At 33.3% G+C, this 25438-nt stretch overlaps 1 protein-coding gene across 1 annotated transcript in view; it reads right to left on the reverse strand.

Annotated features, from left to right (window-relative positions):
• Positions 1 to 11719: 11719 nt before the first annotated feature.
• Positions 11720 to 25438, reverse strand: part of LOC149078643 (uncharacterized) — a 54543-nt gene continuing 40824 nt past the window's right edge. The window contains exon 2 of the mRNA XM_089240779.1: positions 11720 to 14279. Within this exon, the coding sequence (XP_089096905.1) occupies positions 13255 to 14279 (1025 nt within the window). The 3' untranslated portion in view covers positions 11720 to 13254. The remainder of the gene's footprint in view (positions 14280 to 25438) is intronic.

Raw genomic sequence — 25438 nt, forward strand, 5'->3', positions numbered from 1 at the left:
CTTGGAAGAATTGTTTCCAAAATGGGATAGTCTAGAAATAAATCTACTTTATTTCATAATTTTTGTACGTTTTGTATTTTAATACGATGGAATAATAGGTATAAAGGATGATTACTAAACTATTTTTTGTCGAGCACAAACACTCTTATCTCTACCCATTATCTCTTGTGCAAGAGTAAATGTCTTGAATACGCTAGTAAAGAGAGATTAACACGTGTGTGACTTAAGAAATGTTTCTCTTGAAAAAAGGTGCGAAGATAAAAATGGAATATGTCTCATCAATCATAGAGACTTCTTCCATATTTCTACTATGTATCAAAAATAAAGAGAAATCCTTTTTTAAATACCTGCTTTCTTTTATAACTCAAAAAAATATGCATCAGTAATAGCGGGACTGGTAACTGGAGAGTATAATCTACTAGTTTGAGAACAAAACTCTCTAAAACATTGCGAACAAAATTGACAGAAATGTATTAGAATATTTTTTTCTTCCTTTTTATATAGAATGAAACATTATAAAAAATACAAAAATAGCTTCTAGAAACATTTTGCCGTCGACGTTCGTTATAGCAACCATTCAACTATAACAACTTGAACGATGTGTCTTTTTTTTTTCGTATTACTCCATGTTATTTTTCACTCAATTTAACGACCTACGAAGACTATTTAATCCAATATGACGTTCAAACTGAGCTCTGCTTGAAATCTTTCTTTTTTTTTTAAATTGAAAATGCGGTCTTATAACTGTCACAGATTCCGGTTAACGTAACTCAAGAACGTAAAATGCCTTATCCACTGCTGATGCTAGTAACGTGACACGCACTCACGCTATCGACTACACTGTTTCCCTCAGTGTAGCGGGACATAAGCTTTATAAGTATAAGTATAGTCACCAGTTTCAACTGACTATTTCGATGTTTATTGATATTTTGTTTATGTGTAGTATTATTTTGTTACGCATATAGTAATATCCCCTATTTAGTTCCCCATTTATGGCAACACATGTATTTTCATGTAGTCAAAGCCACTCATAAGCGTATTTGTTTATGTTCATCCTATCTATACGCTTGTCGCTTTCTCATCGTATTATAACACAAAATTTATATAAATTTTAAATAAAATGTATATATGAAATGCTATCAACTTTTACTCTTGTAAGCAAGAACCTACCAATCATTTTGGAGCCCCATTATTTATGACATACATCTACCTAATAGATCCCAATTATAGTCTATATCTTCAAGTATTACAACATCTGGAATCCCTACACTTTTCCATATATCACCCTGTATTACGTGAAGTTGCAGTATTCCATTTCAACTCAAAACACCTGTCAGTTATTTGAATAATTAAAATAGATTCTTTTAAAATTCCAATCCTATGTATCCCTTGAATATGAGTCTGTGTTGAACAAATATTCATACAAACTATTCAATAGCGCAGAGAAATGTTTTACCAGATTTCGATAATAGATATTAAATAGCTGGGACCACATTTAGATTAATTTTAATTTTATACTACACCCGTATGGCAGTACATGCGTAAGAGTTAATTAAACGAGACGGACACAATATATAACCGATTACAAACGCCTTCAAAATCACGTTTGTGCCCTACCGATAGGTCCCAGAATGAGAAAAAAAACAACAAGAATTTACTGAAATCGTGAAACAATAATATAATATAGTAGCCTAAATGATATGAAAGTCAATCAATAACCACACAGTATAATACCACAAATCGAAAAAAAATCGTTTATTATATTCTTCTAAAAGCCAATTTTCATTTTTCTCTTTCATATTCGCCAAAGACATATCCGCAGAGTGAAATTTCTGCATCGAGAAACTACAATTTCTGCAATTCGATCACCTAAAGTCATCAAGATATTTCTCCTGTAGTTATGTATTTAGTATATGTATTGCTGTGTAATAATCGTTGCTACTCTTAATTCGATCAGACTTCTTGGTCAATCATATTATATGTATGCATATATGAGTATGTATATATGTACATATACACTTTTCATATACAACTTATTGCTTTCCGATTATTCATAAAAATGAGTATAAAACTAGTTGAACGTAGAGAGAATATGTTTCGGCAATATGACATTATAAGCAAAAGATGATATTTCTGTATCACACATATATCAAAATAATTTAATAATAAACTATAATGGAATATATAATTATTTCCATTATATAATAACATATAATGGAAATAATGAGATTCCATATAAATTTTAATTCAAGTTTTTTGAGAGAAAAAACACAATAATCAAAATTATTCTCAAAATTTGATGGATGATATAGTTTTATTGCACTCGAGATAAGGTAATGATAATAAGTTCATAAATTATCTGGATATAGCGTCGCTAAATTTATTTCCTAATTAATCATTAAAAAATATTAAAGTAGTTATTTTAAGTGAATCTATTCTCTGGACCACATAATGTGTTTATAACAGCCTTGTGAAATTTATATTATACTATATCGAGACATAAATTTCAATATAATTATGCATTTATGAAATTACTATTTTTTTCTAATTTTTCAGTATTATTCTAGTCAAAGAAATAAACTAAATATGCAAATTAAATCAAATTTATAATGATGAGCGAGAAAAATTAATTGCAATGACTAGCGTATTTTATTTAAAGAAATTATTAAAATCATGGCTTGGAGCTGCATTTGATGTAAAATTTAATCAATTTTGAAAGAAATATCTGTATTAATTTATCCCTGTGCTAAAAAAAAAGCATTATTGTGTGCTATTGAACTGAACACTGAATAGCTTAATCTACAGAATGTTGGAATGAAATTATTTTGAATAAAATCTGTGGAAGTTCCTTTTTTTGATTTTCATAAAAATGCATCATTATATAAACTGATTAAGAAATATTATTTTGCTTGAAAGTAAATCCTTGATTCAAGTACTATGGCTAAGATTTTTATTGAAAAAAGAAATCTGCATCTTTCACTATTAAATCTAATAATTCAAATCATTCTTAACGATGTTGATGAATATCAATTGGCAATCAAATTGTGGGAGAATATTTTAAAATTAAAGAAAATTTTTAAAAAAAACTTATCTTTAAACATATTAAACAAAGTTTAAAAATATGTTTCACTATCCTATAATAATTGGTTAGGTTTAGTTGATAAATATCCAGTATGAATGTGCAATGTTATACATTTATGTATCGTCCTTCCCCCCATGCAAGAAACATGAATGTGCAATTTGCACTTTGGGATTTCATCAGCTGATTGGATACCCTATTTTATTATCTAAGTTTTGCCTGAAACATGAATGTGTATCCGTATTGGAACGTTTTAGAAATTAACTTTCATAGAGTAACATGAGTACAGTAAACATTCAAAAGTCATTAACCACGTTCGTTTTGTTTTTCAAGTACAATGGGCATTCATGCCTCTAGCATGAGCTTGATCATTTTTGTGGCACCACGGTCATTTTTTTTTTGCATATGAGGGCTAATTTGACCGGGAAATACAATTCATTGTCGATTCCGAACGGTGCAGCATTTTTATACTCACCGAGAGGTTGGTGCCCTAATCCCTCGATTTGGGACTCCCTGCGGTAGCAATCTTTTTCCTGTGGTCATGTCACCGTTTCTGTTGTGTCCCTGTGTGAGGAGTGTTTCTGACTAGGATGAACTGGGTATTGAACTCGCGGCGCCTCTGAACATCCTTTTGTACTGTAGGCGAGTATCTTATCGCCCTGGGCTACCGCGCCCTTCTAGCATTGGGGGGGGGGGGACGGTATCATAAATTAACATAGTTTGTTTATTAAATCTGATATTTATCCATACATTTTTTATTTGAATTTGCGGATTTGATCCAAAAAGGGAAATTAGAAATGGAAACATAAAAATTTGATAAATGTATGTCCATTTTATAGATTTGCATTTGAGAAGATTATTAATAATTGATGGTTTTTTTTTCGCATATTTTTTCCTATCGCGTGAAGTCAATATATAAGCCTAGTTATTAAAATCCTTCTTGTGACAACAGTTTTCAAAGTAAAAATTCGAACAAAGAACAGCATGATTTCATTAAAAGAATATTCTGTACAGGAACTCATAGATATAAATACATATTTTTCAGCAAAAAAATTATTCAAAAATGATTTGAAAAAAATCAACATATCCATTCGGCTCGGTGATCACATCCACTGTTTTATTAGCTGCTCTACAACAGAAGCCTTGAAAAAGACCTCTTAAACGGTGTCTTAAAATAAATAATATATTTTTACATTTTAAATAATAACAATATACTTCTTGAAATAAATAATATATTTTCATCGTAATTGGCAAATTTACATAGCGAGCACAAAGGAATAAATACAATTAAAAATTAAAAACATACTGGAATGACAAAATTACTAGAATAATAAATCTGTATTGCTTTTAGAATAATAAATCTGTATTGCTTTTAGAATAACATCGTGATCGAATTCATCTTAAAACTCCGATACAAAATAAATGAACTCTACAATAATATATTAGAAAGATAACGTTCACGAGTCCCAATGCATTCTCTCCATGGCTATTTATCATTGTGATCGCATAAGTTTACATGAATTATATGCATTTGATTATATTTTATTGCTTCAACCGATGAAAGATGGCCGTGTGATGAAAGGGATGGCTAATGAGATTTACAAGCCGCATCACATAATTTTATTTGTGAGATAAGCGATCGAGTGAATTCATGACATGATAGATCGCAAGTTGATATATAAGTGTTTAGAGCTTGGATATCCGAATTCATCATTCCCACGATATGGAAGAAAAAAATTCGTATACACAAAGCTCCAACGCTGACTTTTATCAAGTTGCATTTAATAACTCACATGAATTAAGAAATATAATCAAATCAAAAATATACAATTATCCTCCAAGAACTTTATTAATTATAATAACCCGGAAGTATATATGTGACGAATTTCTGTGAATCATAAAAGTATGAAGAGTTCTTGGAAATACTCGATGAATGTCAAAGAGCGATTGATGAACAAATTCACTGATTATCTATAAAATTTCTGTATATAACACCACATTACGTGTTTCAGAAAAAAGAATGATCACCATCCATTTCGAGTAAATTATTGCTCAGTACGGACTAGAAAATGATACATGGAACAAACCAAAATTTGTTTGAAAAAGGAACTGGTACTGATCGTGTAAGCGTTAAGAAATTGGAAACCATCTTCGGAAAAACTGTATAAATGTAGCTAAATATTTTTGCTACGAGGAGGATCAGTTAATATTAGTTATCAGTTAAATTTATTATCAGTTAAATTTTTATGTATTAATTGAGTTGCTTCACTCATTGATAAGCAGCGATAATGGGGAAAAACAAATTAAATGCTGAGTTTCGTGTTCCTCTGTCTTAAGTTTTTCACTCTTTCTGGGGCCTATGCGACAGAGTCCGTTCTGCTTGGTTTATTCATTTCAATTCAATAACACTTACATGGAAATTCAAATTCCATCTTCATTAAAAAATATGAATGTCAGATGACAGTATCAGATCAGCAAGAACATGAACGAAGCGAATTTCTGACAACGTAGATACGTTAGGGTCCTACACACACTCAGAACACACATCCCGGCGTATAACAATTTTACGACGGTTTCGACAGATGCGAAGACACATCCAGGAAAGAAAATTCAACCGGCCTTGCGGGGAATCGAATCCACGTCCTCTCATTTGCCGGGTGAGTGCCCTAGACCACTAGAATATCAAGGCAACGAATCCGAGTCACTAGAGCTCTTGTGCGTTCAACGGGGCCGCACATGAACAGCCAGACCTAACTCAAGCGAAAGCTCGCAATTTCTGACACTGCCACCACATGACGACTTACCCGATCTTCAGATAAGTCGCCATCTGGTATCAGTGTCAGAAAGTGTGAGATTTGGCCTGAGTTAGGTCTGGCTGTTCATGTACGGCCTTGTACTCGAGACCTAAGGAAAGAAGATTCGTTGGTATTGTGATCTAGTGCGCTCTCCCGACAAGTAAGAGGATGTGGGTTCGATTCCCCTCAAACCCAGTTGAATATTCTTTCCTGGATTTATCTTCCCATCAGCCATTTGTCGATACTTTTGTATTAATAGCGAGAGTGGAGAGGGGCATCATATTCAGATATAACAATTTATTTATAAATTCCACTCAGGAATGTGCACGAGATACATGCATGGTTACGTAGTAGAAGTATTGGTTATTTTTGGGGACAATTCCCTGACGGCACAGCGAGTTCTTTTCTCATATGCTTGTTAAAGTACTGAATGCATGGAATTCCTCAGCCATGGGTAAACTTTTTTAAAAGCGGGTCAAAAAAATTGCCTAGCTGGACACGCGGAAAGTGATTTACACCATATTATCCCGCGCCAGCAGGCATGCCGTAAAATGCAAGGCGTACCAACTTTTTGAATGACGGGCTCTGGTCTGTTTCCACCATGCAGGAAAAAGCGAGGTTTAATAAGGATCACAATATGCATTTAGTCAAATCAATGAATTTTTAAAATATACATATATAAGGAATTTTCAGAATATCTGTTACTCGAATTTACCAGCATGCCGGAAAATACGGGTATTTAAGACATGCTGGTCTATGCGGTGGCGGGCCATGATCTGGTTAGGAGGAGGAGGAGAGTCTCACGTTGTGTTTCCCGTCAAGCCGGCTAAAAACTGGGAATATGGTTATTGGAATTTTATGCTCAGAAATGAAGTGGCGAAATGTATTGTATACTTTGAAGACTGCCGCAGTTTTATTACAAATGAGAACGAGTCATCCTTTAAACAACTGTGAAGATATGAATACAGTAAGTGATTTGTATAATTTTATGTATATTAATTGCATAACGGGCGATATGATTGAAGTGTTTAAAATTTTCAACGGGATGGATAAAATGGACCATAAGTAATTAATACATCGCCAATCAATTGGATAGAGAGAGAGGGGGGGGCACCGGTATCGATTGCTAAGGAACAATTCTAGGTCGTGGTGTTGAATGGGAGTTTCTGTTTTTAAGTTTTGTGAATAGAAGGAATAGCTTAACTTTGGTGGTCATGAATTCTAACACAATTGCCACGTTTAAAAAGAAGTGCGATGAACGTATTGAGATAAAACGAGACTTAGATCCATACTTAGATGATGCAACCGTAATGTTTTATGGGTAGTATATTTATATTTTGCCATAATAATTGGTTTTTTTATTGTTCTTATCGTTTAAATATATATTCGACAGCCATATTTTTATGGGTATCTTTTTACAGCCACCCGTTCTGTATTTTGTCTGTTGTGGCCTTTGCATTTGTGTTCCATCTTTTTGTTTTCTTGCATGTGCAAAAGTTTTGGAATCTATATTCCTATTCTCATAACTATATTTCCCATGTGAAAAAAATGGAACACCTTCCTTAAATGAATATTTTTAAAACACTGAAATGGAAAATTTCTATTATTGTGAAATCTGTTACTGCCGGATAGAACATCTGAGGTGGCCGCATCTGGCCCGCGGACCGTAGTTTGCCCATCACTAGGATATCTTATCTGCTGTTCTCGGAAATTCACAATATTGCCACGTTTAATTAAAAATATGACATTCACAGTGGACAAAATCGAGCATCTATCCATTTTTAAGACATCGACTAACATATTTTAATGGACACTATATTATTATTTTTTATTTCAAAATATAAGTGTATTTATTAAGTTCGAGGTTGCTGTATATAAGTATAAATTACATCTATATTTCGTTAAATACATAATTTAATCTTACATCGTTGAGCAATTTGCCTGGTGTGGTGTTGGTATGTAAGTGATTTTATTGCTATTATTGGGTACGGACGGCTATTTTACATACTCGTTATCACCCTTTGAAAGGATGAAAAATCTTAAAATACTGCTTTATATACTTCCTCTATATCAGTTTATAAAACACGATGATTTACAGAATGTTTATAATTAAAATTAAAATCACAGTTTATTTGTCTATTTTAAATTAATCTTATCAAACTGCTTTTCTTGGTTAATAAAACATATTCGTGTACCAGAATTTCTCTTTGAATATAGCTTATTATCTAGCTTGCTATCAACTGATTAATAATTTGAAAATAAAACACGCAAAAATCAGAATTTACAGAATGTTCCATTTTCAAGCAAATTTTGGAATCTATATACAATACGGTATGACATACGTATACTACGAACATGATGATTGAAAAATCATTTATTGCTTTATCTGTGTATCTTTTGTTAAATATATCTAAAACAGTTTGTATATAACCATATACAAATATTCAAACGAAGACATCTATCACAGAATCATAGAACGACATGAATAACTTACGTTCATTCTTCGACTGTTCCTTAATATGAAACAAGCATAAATAACCACTAACATGAGTGTTTGTTTTTATACATACACAAAATGTAAGAAAGATAATTTCAAAAAATAACAGTATATTTTCATTTCTGATCGATATATATCGGCCTAATAAGTAAATTATACTCATTCCACCTTATATATGGTATCCATCAAAATCGCATCCATTATAAAGATTTATTGCTTGAGTTTAAATGAGAAAACAATCGGAAAATTCAAGTTGTATTCAGTGCATATATTCAGATATTATTTAATTTATTCAAACGATCAATGGGAAAATGCTCTAATAGTGATAATGCACATATTTCGGATTATTTTTGCAATTGGAAAGATCGAAAAAATAAATCTAAAAGAAGTTACTACGACATTTATGATAAAGTAAGATTTCGCAAAAAAATTATGAAAATCAAGTTATTCAAATGATAAATTTAATAACTTGATTTTATTTGAAAAATATGTGGGATAAGTGGAATGGAATTTGGAATGTTCACATTCCAATAAATTAATTGATTATCTAATATTATTTTCAGAACTGAGAAGGATATTTTCTTATAATATTGATCGCAAGGATATTTTTTTTATTTAAAAACAGCACGCGTTCATGATTTTGGATACACATCATAACACACAAACAGAGGCCATTTTGAATCGCGTCTATAACATGTGCGTTTGATGCATTTGATGGAAATGTCTAATAAAATCCAGTTGTCCTTCGTTTGTTTAAATGAAGTCTGAAACAAGTTCCTGACCGTAAAGAAATAATCATCACTAGTAATCATGGCGACCGGCTCGCTAAACGGTATGGTTTCAATCGTTAGAGTGACGGCAAAGTTCGTAAATAGGGGGGGGGGGGGAAGAATGCTCTAGGAAGAACATGCGAATCGTTGTTTCGTTCTCCGTAAAGATCACTGATGATCACAGCCAGTCAGCATTAGCTTGATTCATCATGCAGGTTCTTCCAATCTTTCTTAGAAAGGCTCAACAATTTATGAACTTTGTCGTTGAATTCGTTGCATTAGCACTATCCACGCCAAAATTTGGCAACGAATACCCCACCGGTGGCACGTTTCTTGCTGTCAGAAACAGACTGACTGACCTTATTTCATAAACGATGGGCCACTATATTTTCTAAGCCATTTTCATTACGGGCCATGAAGCGCACGCATTGCTGACGTGATTTAATATAACACCTGTTTACACTGCGGATACGTAAAATTACAAACCCCTTTTATTTTGATAAGATAATCCCGTCTTTATTTTTGAAAAAGTATCCTTAGGATACCATGATTTTATCTATCCAGAGCTATTTTCCCATTGATTTTTTTGCAATTAAAGGTATCGTACATCTTTTAACATGGTCAAAAACTATGCTCTAGTAGAAACATAATAAAAAATACTACTTCCCATTTATTTATTTCAAATTTTTAAAATATTTTTTAAATATTTTTTACTATCATATGTCAGTATTAAGTTTTACATATCTTAAAACTGAATTTCAGATTTTAAATTTTTAAATTCAAAAAATTTAAATTTGAAATTTTATTTTAAATAAAATTGAGTCAATGAAATCTCAATTTTTCCCTTTATTTCATGAACTGAACAGTGTTCTTTATTTTTAATTAATTTTTATTCAATTGCATTACAGCCATGCTATTTTGTGATGAGTGCAAAATTTTCAATGTGTTTTTTGAAAATTTGCAAAAAATAAAGTTTACAGACATATGAAATTAAATCCAGACATAAAATAGTATATATAATCAAAAATATGTGTAAAAATTTGACATAAAATAAGTAGTGTTTTTAATTATATTTCTACAAGAGCAAAGTTTTTCCACCATGTTGAAAGGTATGAGACTCCTTGAAAAATTAATAATGAAAATTTAAAGCAGAAATATTCAAAAAAAAATTATAATTCTGATAATATTTAAAATTATTTCTTTAAATATATTTTCAATTTTTCTACAGTTTTATATCAAGTATTTTAAGTGCATTTGATTATAATATTTTTGCGAAAGAAAAATTTCTATATTCGTTGGGCTTTGCAAATTCTTTTCAAAACTATTTGCTCTTAAATATTCGATATTGTTGTTATTATTATCATTAATTTGCAGTTATAGTTACTTCATTCCAAAGATAGTGGTCGTACATATCTTCTCCTTTTTATCCCCATCTAATCTATTTTTTATTTTTTTCGATTTTTACTAGAAAGTTCGATTCTAAAAATACTAGCTTTTCTAATTTTAGAAAGTGGTTACGCATTTTCTTTTTCTTCCTCATCGTTTCACTGTACAATTATTATACAAAACGGTATCATAATCATCTTATTCATGATGATTCATGATCCATTGTTTAAATTATTGCTTTGTAATACACTTATTGCTCTCCTTCACTATCGTATTTTTTTTTGTACAAATCGTTGCATATACAGGTAATATGTAGGCATTTAGGTATGTATTTATCGTACATATCCCTTATCCTACCGTATCAACTCATTCATATATTATATATATATATACTTAAATATACTTCGTGAATGATAACTCGAGTACAAGATGCGCTTCATGCAAATGATCACATGATTCGGAAAGCCATCCACGTGAGTATGAATAACATAACCACGGCCTTCCATTTATTGGGTGAAAATTCTTCTATACTCTAATATTTTTCGTAGTTGAGTAATTTTTTTTTTCTTCAATGTTTTAGAAATATTTTAGAAAATATTTTTATCTTCGAATTTTCTTTTTTTCATCGAAGGAAAAGAAAAATATTTTGTACATTTGTCGTTGAGGGGAAATAAACAGTCATTTCATCATCTTTGGATGAATAATGATAACAATCGGATGTGAGATAATTTCAGTTTTCATGCAAATTGCGTCTTCACTTTTTCTACAAATTTTATTGCAATTCGAATTTTTTCTTAAATCGTTCGATTAAAAAAAAATTGAATAAAGTCTTATTTACACGAGTAACTTAGAAATAGAAATGCCCAAAATATTTAAATATATTCTTATCGATATCTACTCAGCAGAAATAATGTAATGTTATATATTATTAATATATATTTAAATTGAAACTGCAAATTTAAGCTTTCGGTCTTTTTCACTTGAATCTTTTAATTGATAACTTAATGCGAAGAGTAATTTAACATTTAACAAGTAAATCTTCATGGTGTTTAGGTAATATTCTTATATTTTAAACATTCATTAATTTAAGTACGGTATGTCATTTTCTGAAATGCAATAATTTCTTACTTTTATGTATTGAATTTACGATATCATTTATTATTTATTACTTAAATTTTCCAACGATTTATGTTTTCATTTAACTATTCTTGACTTATCCATGTTATTTCTTAAAATGCAATTATTTCTATTTATTTGTAGCATTTATTACGTTATGATTTTATACTCACCATGCTACATATTTTCATATTTACCTTATTTTGTTATTGTATATACTTGTGTTTATATATTTTTTCCTGTGAATTAAAATAGCTAGAGGGGTTCGACCTAATTAAGTTAATAATACAGAAGACCTATTAGGAGTATTTAAGTTATATAAATTATTAGATCCCGCCTTATCTGAAATGAATGAATAAAAAGTCTGAAACATAAACGTCTAAAGAAGTAGAAATTAGTTTCAATCACAATTTTACACAATCAAGCAAAAAATTCATTGACAAATTATTTATCTTTCTTTGGTGTATGTTATTTATGATTGTAATAATAATTTATGATTTATTTGCTGCGTCATTGATGCTATGTGAAACCTCCCAACCTGAAATTGCTCGAATATACGCACGTAAAAATGTATTTGGTTTCTCTGAAGGAAAAGAATTGATACTGTAATATGATTATACTATGCACATAATATATATAAATTTAATTTACATTTCACTTTTACTAACACCGGTTTCACTCAGAATTCTGCAGATATTGGTTTTTAAAAATCTTAAACATTCTCGAACTATTTAAATAGTAAATGTTGTGTAAAATAATATTTTTGAAATTGATTGCGATACATAAATTTTACGAGACCAGTTACACAGATAACTTTTATACATTAAAATATCTAATTTTGCATTCGATGTGTACGAGATTTACATATCACGATGTTATACGATGCGTATTTGTAAATTTTGAATTATGATGAAATATTATATATTTCTTAAAATAATTTTGTCTACTCTTCTGATGAAAGATTTCTTATCACAATACGAAAAAATTTGAAGTTTTGAACTGCAATTTAGGGAATAATCCCCCCTGATTACATAATAAATTATTTTATTTCTTGAGCTTTTCTCTTTTATCAAGCTTAAATCGCCATCGAACAATATTTCATACTCACTATATATATGAATTCATTAATGATGTATGAAATTATGTGTTTGGGTAAGTGTTGTTATGCTTATTATGAGTTCAATCGTTTAAAAATAAATAAATTTTTTTAGACCTTAGCTGGCTATGTAAAAAATTTAGATTAGCTGTGATAAAAAGAAATGCTTAATTTTCTGCAATCTATAGAAAATAATAGTACTGACATGGAAGGTATCAACTGGTATTTTTAAGATTTCAGTAACAAAGCATTATCCGATATTTATAGCAAAACGCATGAAAACTGAAGTTGATTATTTTCTGTAAATATGCAAGTCCGGCAAAATAGCATAAAGCGCATCACAGTTTTTTTATTATTCTATTGCTCACCTTATTGCTCTACTGGCTATCACAGTTGTTGACTTTTTTTTTACAGCTTGGCATTTAGTGCTGCAAAATAGACAGTGTTCGTGCATATGCTTAGGTTACTTGTTTATTTATGACTGCTTTGCTCGGGTTTGTTCTGAGTGCTTACTCTCACATTTCTACGAAATCCGAGGAGTTCTCGTCTGAGTGCGAATTGTCCGCCGAAAAAGCGGCGAGTTGCTCGGAGAAAGCCTTTTCGTCACCCGTGTTGTTGTCCTCGTCATCGTTGGACTCCCTGTTTTGGCCTCCGCCGCCGTCTTTAAAGCACGATGACTCGTGGTGTTTGTTGAGGTAGGATTTCAGGGCGAAGGACTTGTGGCACCTCGCGCACGTGTAATGCTTGTACGTCGAGTGAGTCTGCATGTGCGCACGCAGGTTCGACCTGTCCGCGAAGGCCTTGCCGCAGTGCGCGCACCCGAAGGGCTTCTCACCCGTGTGCGACCTCATGTGTCCCTGCAAAAGCCAAGGTCTAGAGAAAGCCTTGCCACATAAGTTGCACTTGTGGCTTAGGTTGTGCGTGAGTAGATGCATGGATAAGGCCGGCATGCTCACGTACACTTTGCCGCAAGTCGGGCATTTTTTCGCCTGCTGGGAATCTAGGCTCCGGTGCGTTTGCTTGTGTCGGGACAGGTTCGAGGAGGTCGCGTAGTGTTTGCCGCATTCGCTGCAGCTGTACCTGGGCCTCTCGTTGACCACCGCATTGCTGCTGTTGACCTCGTGGGTATCGCCGTTCGTAGCATTGCCGTTACTGACGTTGCTGCTATTGCTGTTGTTGCTGTTGTTAGTGTTTTTCCGCCGCCGAGATCTGCCGTCACTGATGAAGAAGGCGTCGTATGTGTATCCTACCGTACCACTGCCACTGTTTCCGTCGGGACTCGAGTTGCGCGCTTCCGGCGAGAGCCTACCTTGTTCTCTATATATGAAATGTGTTGCGGAAGCGTCCCGAATATCCTCACTGCTGGAACTCACATCACTCAGACTTCCGGCAGGACTCGGCCCCGTTCTCTCCAAAGATATCGATTCGTTTTCTATGTGGTGGTCCGTCGATCCGTTCTTGAGCCCTGATGGTATCTCCCCGTTCTCGATGCAGACGTAGGCATGTGTCTGCTGCTGAGGCGAGAGATCATAGGCATACCCTGGAATGTAGAGATAAATATAAAAAATCTTACTTTATATACTGGAGTTAAATGAAATCGAAAAACATAATTTTAATGCTTGACAAATCCGCATTGGGAAACGGGAATTTTCGTTTGACACATATGTAGAAATGTCTTTATATCACTTTATATAATTGAGACTTTAAGTTATAATTATATATTTTATTATTATTATATAACATAATAGTTTTTAATATATGCATGTGCAGTTTATATAACACACACACAATAAGTATAAAACATGTACAAGTTTCAGAAAATTCAGCCAGATGCGAATGTGTTAATAAAAAAACATGTTGCACATGACAATGAAAACAGGTTAATTAGAAAATGTCAGGAATTCAACCCGGATTATAGAAAAATGATAAAAAATTTTCATAAATTTTAACATTTTCAATAAGACATGGTTAATCGTCAAGAGAGTGTTGCCATCAAGTAGAAACCTCTCAGGTCAGTATTGTGACTATAACGAAGTAAAAATTGAACTTCGAATGAATTATTAGTGGGAAACTAGTGGAGACGTTCTGAAAGAAACGATTATGATAAAAAGAGAGAGAGAGAGAATCGGATCATCTATTACCAATTCCAGCACAAACTATACTATATTTATGTGCATATAATGCTAATTTGGACACGTGATAAAAACATTTTGTTGATCAAATCATCACGTACTGCTCGCATAGTTGTATGGAAACGGTATTAAATTCACTTATGTAAACAATAAACAATGGGGATAAAAAATTCGATGACAATTAAAATTTTTGAAACCGAGTAATCTATGTTTCGATACCACCACTGAACAATGTTGAGAAAACCTAAGCTGCTCGTCAATGAGAGTTCCCAAATTGGTGACTGGTTGCATTCGGGATAGTATTACCATTCTCTCAACGTGGGTTGTTTGAACCAAAATGAGCGATCATGCACTTATCCATACTGAATATCATGCTCCATTCAGTAGCCCATGCTGCGATCATATTCAAGTTCACCTGGAGCATCTCCCCATCACTTGAGATCCCCGAACAATTTCCATTAGCTTCATATCATCGAATAATCATGCTTCATTATTTATATATTTTATGTGTCATTATTCATGTATTTTTCATTTAGATATATTTGAAATGTTTATGATACATTTTTCAGTAATGTTTGTAGTTTTTTCTTCGTAATTTCACCCTGCTTCAAGGGTAAATTTGCATGTTTAGGGACAGGACCCATATTGTACATTGAGATATTTTTGTCTTCTCTAAATATCTATATTTCGTTACTACAGTAAGAAAAGAAAGAAAATTTAAATTTTATATGATATATATTTCACGCAGTATAGAAATATTAAAAATTAACTTAGTTAACTTAGTTTCACGGTAAAAACTTCCAGAGAAAAAAACGTCGGAAAATAATGTTCCAAGGTATAATAGTCTCGAATCCAAATCGAAAGCCTTTGAAATTCAAATTAGCCCTTGAGAAAAGTTACTACGAGATGAATATATCGCTATAAATTTACTCTGTATCCAAACGGTAGTACTCTCCAACTTCCCGAACCATCTTGAGAGAATTAAGGAGTGTACCTCTTCACTGATGGACATCGGTGAGGGTAATTTCAGGAGAGTGATGCAAAGTACCAAGTACTCATCGAAACACTAAGTAAATCCACTTTACAGGGTAATTCATTTCGTCAGAAGAGTAACGTAAAAGTGAAAAACAAATATAAATGCCGAACTGATTTATTAGAATATTCGCTGATAATAATTAATTATTCAAAGTTTACATTTTGAGTTTACCTTAAATCGATAATGTATTATAATTGTTTTAGAAAACTGTCTCAGTTCTGATATTTTATTTCAAACGCGGGTATTATCAAAAACCTATATAACTACTGGCTTTTAAAATTATTTATTGGTTCAATAGAGATAACAGATAATAATTTAATATTCAAAGCTCACATATTTACATCTCTCGACGCCTGTCAAGCGGCAAAATATTTGCTGGAACTAAATTATTAACCAAACATTGTGTATGTCTTACAACGGTAAGCAAATTTGACATGTTGCCAGTATAACTATGCATTCATAAAATGTTTGGAAACTCATGTTTAAGTGTGCGGTTGAGAATTTCTAATAGAGTTTTATGGGTATATTCCGTGATGCGTTTACATTCGAGAGCACTTAATGCATTCGAAACACTTTTTTTGGTGATTTGCGCGATGGTCCGTCGATTCCCCCCTAGATATACGTATAGTATGGTTATGCTATATTCCGTTCTCATTTTTTAACATTCATGTAGCTACATTTAATATAAATTCTTACCGAGGAAAAAAAATGAAAGTGCACCCCCTTGTGCTTATTAATGTCCGTTTATCATTTGGTTACCTATAAATACTTCTTGGTTTTTTCCCCATGGCTTTCGTAATGCAAATGTTTTTACATGGTTGCCAAGCATGTTTCTTCAGAGTTGTGTACAGAATAATATATAATTATGGCGAATTGTTTTTTACATCACAAGGAAGACGTGTTCTGCGGAATTAACGTAACAAATAGGGCTATTATTCTTGAATGCATATAATCCCATATATTAGAAACATGCTTGAAATATATTATAATAATCCAATCGATTTGAATTGATGACCATCATTCGTAATACATCTGGTCCATCCTTGGAATTTGGGATCTTTTGAAAACGAATTGTTATTTATAAAATTAGAAGAAAACGCCTTTATCAACACTATTAGTTGCAGTGCAATATAGTAAAATATTCATTCAAGTAATTGCGTGAATGCTCAAATAATTCAGTTGGAAAATTCTACTTGAGTCTGAAATATTTCAGTCAACAGTGGAATCCTACTTCGACAAATCATCAGCGTATAGATGATGAAAAGAAAGAGGCCCCAAGTTGGTTTACTTGGGAATAAAAAGTAAAATAAGAGTAAGAGTACCCTGAATTATTGTAAGCATCACGGCAAAGCAATAAAATGTTTATAAAACTATTCAGTATGCGATTTGTTTGAGTACTGCCATCGTTAAAGTGTATCGTAACTAGACAAATGACATTAATACGATTAACGGAAGTGGAAACCACTAAACACCAAGTGTCATTGATCTGAGAGGTGCATGTCGGATTCGACAGGCCTCGAGGACCGAAGGACGTTCTACAGTTGAGCAATTAACGTTTCAAATCAACCATCGAGACACCTATATCAATTGTAAGCGCTGCAATCCCGTTGAGTACGACACTCCAAACCGGATGGATGGTCACTGCTCTAATGGCAACAATGTTACTATGGTCCAGTGTGGAAAGCTTTAGTTGAGTTTCCGAAGAGTCATGAGCTACGGAATATATGACTGCTTTCGCGCCTGATGTGCTACATCCAAACACAAACCATTTGCAACTACTGATTGGAGAACACAAATTGGGTCGAAAAATCGTCAAAATAAGCAAGAAAAAAGGCTCCAAAATTTCCTTAAATACAGAAACACTGAAAAAAAAAGGCATTTATAACTGAGGGGGGAAAGGGGCAAATTAAAAATAAAAGCTACGACAGTAAGCGTTTTGTAAACTGGATTCTCAATTAGTTAAACTCACTGAATCTACTTGTTTCAATAATAGATTATAACAACTGCATTATTAGAAAGGTGATATATCAAAAAAAATTTGATCATTCAAAGTTAGGTTGGAGTTCAATTTAATCGAATACTTGATATTTAATTTTTGGGCAAGCGAAATTTTGTTTGCTGAAATTAAAGTATAATTATAAAACATTAAAGCAATTTGCAATATGGGTTTATTTAAAACTTTTTCATAATAACGATATATGCTTCTGAAGTTATTTTTTTTAATATTGGAATTTGTATTTGGGTTGCATCAATTTGAAAAAAGAAATCTCTCAAATTCTGGAGATGATTTTTGCATGTCTAAAACAACTTTCCATGATTGCAATGCATTTATTTATGGTGTAAAAAATAAAATCTCAACAAAATATCATGGGCTCTAGTGCTGGAGTCTTGTCAGTCCACACTTCTCCCTGTTATAGTTACGTAGTTACGTTAACTGATCGGCTATTGGGACAGTCATCGATCAGCTATTCATCTACAATACTGTGCAATTGTCATATTATGTGATACAAGTTGTGTTGTGCGATGCATGTGGAGAAACAAAATTTCTAATTTATTCGAAGCTTTTCTTATGCATGGGTTCCTTTCGACTGAAACTCTTACAATATGGATGGGAATAGACGGTATATTGATAGTTACTGGAAAGCTAGTTATAGCAGATATGAAAAGTCTGTCACTTCTATGCCAAACACAAATTTTCCTGTCTCTCAGACACTTGCGCCTATTTGCGTTTAAATGGGTGGAAGACTTACACTGATAACAATTAATACTATGCATAGATAGAATCGCACACAACCCCGGACTAATGCAAAATATTATGCATGTGTCTATTGTGCTCTCACACTCAATCGTTTTTCAAAAACAAGGAGTCGATTGTTCTTAAATTTAAGAAAGACAGGTTATTTTGTATTAACCAATATTTCCCTGAATTTGATTATTTTATAAGCGGACATAACTTGGAAAAATAATCAAGTATTCTGTAAATTATTGAGATATTCATTACTCGGATAAAAGAAAATATAGAAAGAGAGAGAGAGAGAGAAATGACGTAAATATACAGCATGTGTAAAATTGTAAAGCAATATTCAAACTCTCAAAAACAGATAGCAATGTTAACTGAAGCTAATTTATTTTGACATGCAAAAAATCGAAACTTAAAACTGTCCCAAAATACCGACCGACCGAATTTAATTTTTCTCGTCGCTGCCCAGCCCGACTGGACTTCCTGGAGACTTACAGACTGCCCTTGATGGCCATTAAGGAAGTTATAAACAAGTTTGGGCGTGTTTGTGTTGATGCGAAGTTCTTGAAAGTTGATAGAGAAGGAAAAAAAAAAGCAAAAAGTATACGCGCGGGTCCGGTAAATGCTACCATCAGAGTATTGCAATACACTAAGATCAGCCACATGTACACTTCATCAAAACATTACTCTATGCAATAGAGTTGGTTGAATAGTAAAATCAATAGTAAGAAAATTAATATTATGCGATAAATGCGAGTATTTTAATGGGTACAAAAATGAAATTACTTTTGTACAAATCACCAAAAAAATAATGATAATAAAAATAATAATTTAAAAATTAAAATTTATTTTTATTTTATTTATTTTTATTTTATTTATTTTTAAATTAAATTAAAAATAAAGGCTAAGAAGTAATAGAAAAATAATTGTGTTAGTTAAGATTATACTAATTGGCAAAATGCAAGATCATCCATGTACATTTAACCAAAATGTCGCTCTATGCAATAGAGTTGATGAATAAATTCAGTAGCAAGATAAAATTACAAAAATATTATGATAGACAGACAAAGATTATACAGCTCAGTAATTCAGACTCTAACATACTGACCATGTCACGTGCAGCACGTTTTGAGGCCTGAGAAATTTTAGTCTCTGACGAGGGTTGTAGTCGACCAGCTATCTCAAATGCTCGTACACTGAGTTCTTCATCCTTTCAAAGTGATCCTCTGAGATTTGTTGGATGTAGCTGAGGATGGTTGGAACCTTCAGGTCTTTTCCAATGTCAGCCCCCCGATGTACTTATGTACTTTGAGGCACGCACAACGGTGCTCAGGATTTACTTCTGTTGACTTTGCAGACCCTGCATGTTGTACTTTGAAGCATGAGCACATACTGGGCGGCGTAGGTTTCAGAAACTCTCGTTGGGGAATTTTTTGATTTCTTTCCTGATATCCTTTTCAAGTCGATTGAGCACAACTTTGTCCAAAGGACGACGAAATCTTTGCCAGTATTTTCTTATTTTATATTTTTGAGTCTAATTTTTTCCTTCAGCTCCAGAGATATTCCAAATTTGTTTCCCGGGTATTTGATTTTTCTAGTTGAATTGTGTAAGGCTGATTTAATTCTGTCCGAAAAGATGCCCGTTGCTGCTTTTACTTGCTCCTTGTTTCCATGCTGGAGCTCGAGAACTTCGTCAACATCTAGCGGATCTCTAAATTTATTCCAGTTCAGGTTCAGTTTGAAGTAAGTTCAGGTCAAGCCTAGGTGGCTTATATATTGCACCTAGAGATATTGGATACCTGTTAATAAAGATGGTAACTGCCAGTTTTTCAATGGAGTCAGAGTATGGTATATCAAGTTCTTTAAATGGTATATCATTTTGATGAAGGATGGTACTTCCCCTCCTCTTTCGCTTAGTCTATTTCTTCGGAGGGAGATGTAGTTAAATATGTTATTGGTGTGTGAAGGCTTCAACCATGTTTCGCAGACGAGGGCCACATCAATTTCCATATCGTAGAGTGCCTGTCCAAACTCTCTAAGGTCACTTCTCATTTTGTGCCTGGATAGACCCAGTTCCCTCAAGAACTGTTCCAAGAGGTTCGAAAATTGCTGAATATTTTGCGTAGGGGAGTGAGACTAAAACTTTATTTTGAGGAGATGTCACCATTTGATAAGTCTCTGTCTGTAACTCTTCTGTACTTTCGACTATGATGTAGGTATGATCACACTTGTTGCGGTCACAGCCTAGAATTATCCCTAAATAATCGAAACTGGTGCCCCGGCCAAAATACTTGAATGAATTGATATGATTCTATCATATCTCCACGATGCCTACGTCATTTCAGTGTAGACGTATTCAAAGAATACTTCGCATAAGTAACGATAGAAACTGGGTTCGATTACAGGCAGTTATAATTTGTTTTCCTAAATTTATCCTCGCATCAGCTAGCCGTGGAAACCTTCGCATAAACAGCGGAGAATGACACCATGTTCAGGGATTCATTGTAGTGAAGAACAGCATTGTATCGAGATGATTTTAACATGTAATGTAAATAATTTCAAACACAAGATCTGATAAAATATCGTTCTAAGAGGGTTCATCGTTATATCAAGTGTCGTTGTAGTGAGGCTTATCAAATTGACGCCAATTATTTCATTATAACACAAGTAAAAATAATATTAATACAGTGGAGCCTCACTACAAAGGTACTTGATATAACGATAAACCCTTCTGCAATGACATTCTTGTCAACTGTCTTAACAAATTTTGATGCCAATCATTTTATTATAACGGAAGAAAAATTATATCAATACAGTGAAGACATGTAACGTGAAACATTTTCTTTCCTCAGACTGATGCATTTAAATTGAGACATAATTTTCTATAACGTCCCGGAAAAAGCATATCAAAAAAATTCAGGATTCAACGGCCCTGAAATTCAAAATTTACGTACTAGGGAGAATAAGGGAAAATTTTTGATCTCAAAGTAGTGAAGGAGGATCAAATTTCGAATGTGTGTAGGATGAAGCGGAAGGACCAAAATCTCGCTGTTCTTCAATGGAAAGCTGTTGGAAAACACGGGAATACTCTAAGATAAAGGGAGAGGAAATATCCGGCTCTGGGAGTTTCCCCCCCTTCACATTTTCCTCTTTGGTTTTCGTGTGGAATTTTTGTTTATTTATTTATTTTATATTTTTTTTCCCTACCCTTGACGCTCAAAAGTGGATTCCGTGAGGCGTGAACAGCTTTCCACCAAAAATCAGACGTCTCTTCTCTACGAAGAAAGTGATCTTTTTAAAACGTGTCTCAGGGAAAACAGCCGACTGTGAAAGAAAAATACGCTTTTTTTATTTATTTATTTTATTTTATTTTTATCCCTATTCCTCATCCTTCCTCTTATTCTTTAACCCTTAAAAGTGTTTTTCGTCGGTTCTCGTAAAAACATCTGGATTAGATTGGCAAAGAGAAGAGAGTTCACACCTACATCAAATTTGTTGCCGAGAAACAAACTTCTACAATCTTCAAAATCTCTCTGACAGATAAACGATGTTTCCTCTCAGTGAAAGTGAAAGTTGTTAAAGGAAATGATTCCCCGGAGATTTATCTCTCTTGCTAAAGAAAACGTATTTTTGTGCTATACAATGAGAATCGGCACGGAGTTCTCTACCTGTGAGTATAAATATATTAACGCGGTTTTTTTTTTTTTTGTGACTTCTCGACTTTGTATTCTAAAGTCATACTCACTCTTTGTATAGACGTTGATTGAAGTAATGGACCTTATATGGCAGTGACTATCACATCGTAACCCGTCAATCTCCATGGAGACTGCAAGAAGGGCAATGTTTATTGGATAGTCCCAATAGTTCTCAACGTTCTTCGTAGGTGAAGGTTTCAGCTGCTCATGTGGCTTTTTTATGGTAATAAAAAAATAAAAACTTTGCACCACATGGTGTAGTTAAAAGTCTACTGAGATATCTGAGTCTGACTTCTGCTAAAAACAATCCAAAGAAAGATTCCTCCATCGCAAACCGCACGCTGTTTTAGAGGTTCCGTTACATTCACCAAAAGTGACGGTATGGTGTGGGTTGAGTGCATCATTTATTCTCGGTCCCTACTTCTACGAGGACTTACGTTCTACAGGTCCAGTGGCATGCTCGATCACCGAGAAGCGATATGCATTGCTGTTACAGAACAAAATTGACCTGGCTCTACAAGCACGTCACTGCCTTGCAAACACAATCTTTATGCAAGACGGAGCTCCTCCACACATTGCAGTGTGTAATAAGAATGTTGTTAAAATACATTTTACAGAAGAACGAAGCATCAGCCGGCACTTCCCCAATCTATGGCCTCCCCGATCCCAGGACCTTAATCCATGCGATGTTTTGGCTTTGGGGGCATTTGAAACGTCTGGCAAGTTGTGACAATCCAAATGCGACCTTAAAGGCAGCATTTCAATCCACGTGCTGAACATTTCCTCGCAGACACTTCAGTCAATTGTGGAACATGCTATCTTGCGATTTCACATGGCATGTGTGAATATGATGGCCATCATGTGAAACATGTTTTGGTGCAGAAACAATTATAAAAGTGTTTAACAATTATTAAAATTGTAAACGTTTGCTTAAATGTGCCATTTCTTAATAAAACGCCCTCTGGTGGCGACATGTGCAGTTAATCCCTCCTAAACAAATTCCCATCACTTCATGAAGTTCTCCACAAAATTTCACAATTTTCTGACGACTGGTTTCTCCTGTAGGCGACTTTAAAATAGGGGCCTTTTAAATATGGAAGCCCTGTGTATTGAGCTATAGTTTTTTATAATATAGTAGTAAAAAATACTCCAAAGATAAATTCAACGGCCCTGAAATTCAAATTTTCATATTCGGAGTAATAAGGGAAAATATTTTATCTGAGAGAAGCGAAAAAATTCCCAGCAGAGGGATTCTCTTAACATTCTTGAAAGTAGAGTTCACAGATACTTCATGAAACTCCTCGGCATCTATAAAAAAAACTGTAAAGATCCATATTCAGTGTGCGACGTGTACTGAAATGTAACGAAAAGCAATAATTTTGCTTCGGTCACCTTTAACATTTTAATTAGATTGAGTAGAATGTTTTTCACATTCACTATACTGATCAGTTATTAGCATCATCCCACTTTTTCTTTGTTTCGCTGTCCTCGAAATTTTCTTCGTCGGAAATATTTCTCTGATATAATGCTATCAAAAGCAACATAGATGAATATTTTGGCTGCAAAACAGTAAGTTCTACAAGCACTAAATCTCCGAAATTTCAAAACGGATCTTGAGTGGAAAAAATACGGATATTTTCGAAGATAGAGATAAGGTCTTCGTCGTTTTTTTTGTGCTCAAAAACTAATATTCAGTACCTCGTATTTAACGACTCCTTATCCCTTTCAGACCCCCAATGTGTGAATTACTTTTCTAACTGAAGAATATTTTCATTTGACTTTACCAGACCGGATCAGAATATAATTTTTAGCCGATTCCCATCCTATATGGACGACTGTCGGTATACAAAATGACCAGGAAGGCCTATGAAGAGGAAAAGAAAATGGAAAAATGGAAAGAAGAGGGAGGATGAAGAAGAGAAATTCCCTTTGACTCATTGACTTTAGGGAGTTAATTCCTGACTTAAATGATTGGGTAAGTTTTGAGTTAGAATTATAGTGAATATGAACTTGGAAAATTTTGATCAGAGGGCAGCACTTAAATTTAAATTTCCAGGTTTTTTTCCCCTTTACATAATACCTCCGGGGAAAGGGGAATTTATTTCATGAAATTCAGCAATAAAATTCTGGAAAAAATGCGCATGAAGATGAATATATATCATGTATCATCGTGGCAGAAAACATTGAACCAAATTGATGATTTCTTCATAAAAAAATGTAAAAGTAAAGCTTCGATGGCATTTATGTTTTCAATGCATTTTTTTGAATATCAAAAATGCAGAAATATCTTGAATGTTCCAAAGAATGAATGCTCAGGTCTGAAAGTGCTATAACACAGAGCAGTAAAATCTAGTCGTATCATATGATTGGGGTCATATTTAATTCCAGATGCTTTTGCCAACAGATTTCTATAATATTGCAGCACCTGTTGATCATACTTTACCACGATATGTCGTCCTTATTCAAATTCAGCTCTCGTAAATTATACACAAATTATAGCATGGCCACTAAGAATGAAATAGGAAGTTGTTAATTTGATTAGTTTCATTCTTGCGCAGCGGGCGCGTAGTTCCATAAACCATTTAAAAATTTGTTATTGGGACCAATGAAACAGATCCTCTTCTGCTACAAGAAAAATATTTTTGGTTACATGTTTTTAAATGCAAGGAGTCGTTTTTTTTTATGAAAGGCATTGGCGAAAGAACTGTTCCGAGTTTGATTTAAACAATAACGTTGATTGACTTTGTATGTAAATACTGTACTTTAATATAATACTCATTTCTTTTTCGATGGATTTCCAATCACTTTGAGTATAAAATCCAACATTAGTAATCCACCATAAAGTAAAACCCACCATAGTAATCCACCATAAAGTAAAATCCACCATAGTAATCCAACATTACCGTTTCGAACACATTGTCTATAAATTACATTCATGGCTCTAGGAATAAAGATTTTAGATAAAGTTGGCCTATATGTTTGCTAAGGAACTTAAGACAAATTTTGAGGCTAGCGGGGCTTACAAGATACTATGTATATGTTAGTTTTTGTTTGATATATATAAAAAAAATAAGTAAAATATCATATATGATATAA

The sequence above is a fragment of the Pholcus phalangioides genome, unplaced genomic scaffold, assembly GCF_987345545.1.
Source record: "Pholcus phalangioides strain wild (caught in Gottingen) unplaced genomic scaffold, Ppha-v1.0 ptg000013l_1, whole genome shotgun sequence".
Taxonomy (NCBI): domain Eukaryota; kingdom Metazoa; phylum Arthropoda; class Arachnida; order Araneae; family Pholcidae; genus Pholcus; species Pholcus phalangioides.